The 3,845-nt window shown below is 44.7% G+C and overlaps 1 protein-coding gene across 1 annotated transcript in view; it reads right to left on the reverse strand.

Moving 5' to 3' along the window:
• The window catches only part of lama4 (laminin, alpha 4), a 258,674-nt gene that overhangs the window by 223,256 nt on the left and 31,573 nt on the right, over positions 1-3,845 (reverse strand). The window contains exon 9 of the mRNA XM_037685717.1: positions 541-692. Coding sequence (XP_037541645.1) covers positions 541-692 — 152 coding nt within the window. The remainder of the gene's footprint in view (positions 1-540; positions 693-3,845) is intronic.

Raw genomic sequence — 3,845 nt, forward strand, 5'->3', positions numbered from 1 at the left:
TATATATGTATATACATATATATATATATATGTATATACATATATATACATATACATATATATATATATTTACATGTATTTATATATATATATATACATAATTTTTTTTTTTTTTACATTTACGACTGTACCATCCTTAAAATGGCGGATTTTGTCTGATCTCGGAAGCTATGCAGGGTGACGTTAGGGTTAGTGCTTGAATGGGAGACCGCCTGGGAACACCAGGTACTGTAAGCTAGAGGGGCTAAGATGGTCTAGAGGTGGGGCAGCCAACTTGCAACACGAAAGTCACAGGTTCAACTCCCAGCCATGCCCACATGTCATCCTGACCAAGACACCCAATCCCTAATTTCTCCCCTTGCGACTACATAGTTGCCCTCTGCTCCACCTGGCTGTATCTCACCTGTGATTGTTAAATGCAGAGAACTAATGTCATAATTGTGTGGGAACATAAAATGATGATAACACATAGCTCTTAAATTTACTGCAATGGTAAATTTTCCTCTGACAAAGTATGGCAAGCTTTAAATGACTCTGTACCTGTAGTTGATGGACTGTGTAGTTATAGTATTTGAGCCTGTCGTAAGCAGCAGCACCAGAGGAGATGTTCAGCACTCCAACCTTCAGCTGGTCCAGCGTCTTAATGGATTGCTTCAGGTCCCCATTCAGCTGCCATATACAGTTATCACAACCTGAAACCAGAAAATAACTAACAGTTTGTTTTTTTTAACAGCCCCCAAAAAATGAGTATCAATGATCCCTTGCATCTGCACAGCTAAATGTTCACACATTCTTATGTTTTAGCTTTAAAAATTACTTCAAAATTGAAAGTGAAGTCTTAGGGTGCATTCACACCTAATAGTCCGCTAGACTCGGTTCGGTTGGGGACCAATATTCATGACATTTTGTTTACATTTGAGCTGGTGCGTTTGCATTCACACTGCACTGTGCAGTCGAGCCAACCTGTTGAACCAACCTGTTCCCCGGCTCGCCTGTGGGGGCGCTGCACCAAGAACTACTGAAAGAAACAACACAAAAACCTCTGAACACACTTCTTCTTCTTCTGGAAATAAAAACAAAAATGGAGTGGCATCAAGTTTTAGCAGTTTTAGGAGTTATATTTTGTCATTTTTCAAAAATTGACTCAGCATGAGCAGAAGATGAGGCAGAAGACCATGGAGAATGTTGTTTTTCACACAAGGCAGTTGACGGCCCCATATAAGGTAAGAGAAATGCGTGTTTGTTTGTCCTGCGCTGTACTCCACTTCTTGCTTGTGGAGCGGGGCCCGGTCTGATTACATACACACTGAACTCGAACCACGCTGGAGTTCTCTTCTACCGGACCGAGACCTAGGTTTTAGACCGGGCCAGAGTTGACCTTTTTGTTTTGACTTTCTAGGAAAACGAGCTATAGTTCGATTAAATCGTTCGCTTGATCTTGACCAATACACATCCTCAGTTCTGGGTTACATTAGTACATGTACTGAAACCGTCTCCACTATCAGAAATGTTAAAAGCTACCCAAACAGAAAACCTTGGCTGAATGCAGAGGTGCGTACCCTGCTGGAAGCCAGGAACACTGCCTTCAGGTCTGGAAACTCAGAGGAGCTGAGTAGAACAAGAAAAGAGCTGGTTGCTGGTATTAAGAGGGCCAAGGCCACATATGCAAAGAGGATCGAGGGTCAATTCATCTCACAAGACCCTCGGAGCATGTGGAGGGGCATTAAGTGCATAACAGGTTATAAAGGAAGGAGCAAACAATGCCCCAAAGACCCATCTCTGCCTGATGCCCTCAACAAGTTCTATGCACGCTTTGAAGACCCGAACAGAGCCCCCAGCACCAGACTCACCTCACCACCGGATGAAGAGCATCTCAGCGTGACCTCAGCTGAAGTAAGGAGTACTTTCAGGAAGATTAATCCGCACAAGGCAACTGGCCCAGACAACATCCCCGAAAAAGTGTTGAAGGAATGTGCTGATCAGCTCTGTGAGGTGCTGGCAGACATCATTAACACCTCACTTACCCTGGAGACAGTTCCCACCTGCCTGAAGACTGCCACCATCATCCCAGTCCCAAAAAGCTCTACAGTGACTGGTCTGAATGACTATCGGCCAGTGGCCCTCACCCCGATAGTTGCTAAATGCTTCGAAAAACTGGTCATGACCCACATCAAAACAACCATCAACATCAATGAGGACCCTCATCAGTATGCATACCGTGAGAACCGATCAACAGAGGATGCCATCTCCTCTGTGGTCCATACTGCGCTCAACCACCTGGAGCAGAAAAACTCTTACGTCCGTATGCTCTTTGTGGACTTCACATCCGCCTTCAACACCATGATCCCCCAAACCCTGATGGACAAACTATCCACACTAGGACTAAGCCCCTCCATTTGCAACTGGGTACTAGACTTTTTAACAAACAGACCACAGTTAGTGAGGATCCACAACTTCTCCTCCTCCACCATAACCCTCAGCACTAGCTCTCCTCAGGGATGTGTGTTGAGCCCCCTCCTGTTTACTCTGCTCACATATGATTGTGCAGCTACCCATCCAGGCTGTCACATTGTAAAGTTTGCAGATGATACAGCGGTGGTGGGATGCATCACAAACAATGATGAGTCCAGCTACAGGCAAGAGGTGGAACACCTGGAGAGCTGGTGCAAAGAGAATAACCTTCACATCAATGTGAAGAAGACAAAGGAGATGATTGTGGACTTCAGAAGGAACAAAAAACATCTACACCCCCCTGAACATAAGAGGAGCTGCGGTGGAAGTGGTCTCCAGCTACAAGTACTTGGGTGTACACATGAATGACAACCTCAGCTGGAGCAACAACACCACCAGCTTGATCAAGAAAGCTCATCAGAGACTCTACTTCCTCAGACGGCTGAGGCGAGCTGGTCTGGGAAGCTCAGTCCTCACCTCCTTCTACAGGTGTGCAGTGGAGAGCATCCTGTGCTCCAGCATCAACGTATGGCATGGAGGCTGCACAGCTGCAGAAAGAAAAGCTTTGAAGAGAGTGGTGAAGGCTGCACAGAAGTCTGTCGGAATCAGCCTCCCCACCATCACAGACATCTACACCTCCAGATGCAGGAAGAGGGCCACCTGCATCATGAAGGACCCCACTCACCCAGCACACACACTTTTTGCCCTACTCCCCTCAGGAAGGAGGTTTAGGAGCATTAAGTGTAGAACCACTAGACTGAGGAACAGCTTCTACCCTGAGGCTGTTAGACTCATGAATCTCTAACTAGAATAATCACTGTGAAAAACCATATCATGTTGCTGGTGATCTGTTTCATGTTGCTGCTGATCTGTTTCAATGTTGATGTGTTCATGCGTGCACATCTGCTCACAGACTCATGTTCATGTTTGTGCTGATGTTCAATGTTTTATGTTATGAGTGCTTAGTGTATATTTAGTTGATGCTTTTCTTAGTTCATATCTTAGATGTTATTACTGTTTTTCTTATACATTTTATTGTTGGATGTAACTGGGACCTTGTGTACATAATTTCGCTCCACCACATGTACCACATGAGGTGCAAATGACAATAAAGAAACTCTGACTCTGACTCTGACTCTGACTCTGATTAAAGCGGACTAAACAGGGCTGGTGTGAATGCACCCTTATTTTAACTTTTGAATAACCACTGTAAGATTCACATGGGTGACTATCAGGGTCTTCTAATGCTTATAGGTCAAGAAGTTTTTCATTCTTTTGCAGTGTTTGTTGCAGGGCTACTTCTCAATCTGCATTTTTATTGACTTTTCTCTAATTGGCTGTCAGATATGTGTGTGTGTGTGTGTGTGTGTGTGTGTGTGTGTGTGTGTGTGTGT

This window comes from Nematolebias whitei, chromosome 12, assembly GCF_014905685.2.
Source record: "Nematolebias whitei isolate Nwh7 chromosome 12, NemWhi1, whole genome shotgun sequence".
Classification (NCBI taxonomy): Eukaryota; Metazoa; Chordata; class Actinopteri; order Cyprinodontiformes; family Rivulidae; genus Nematolebias; species Nematolebias whitei.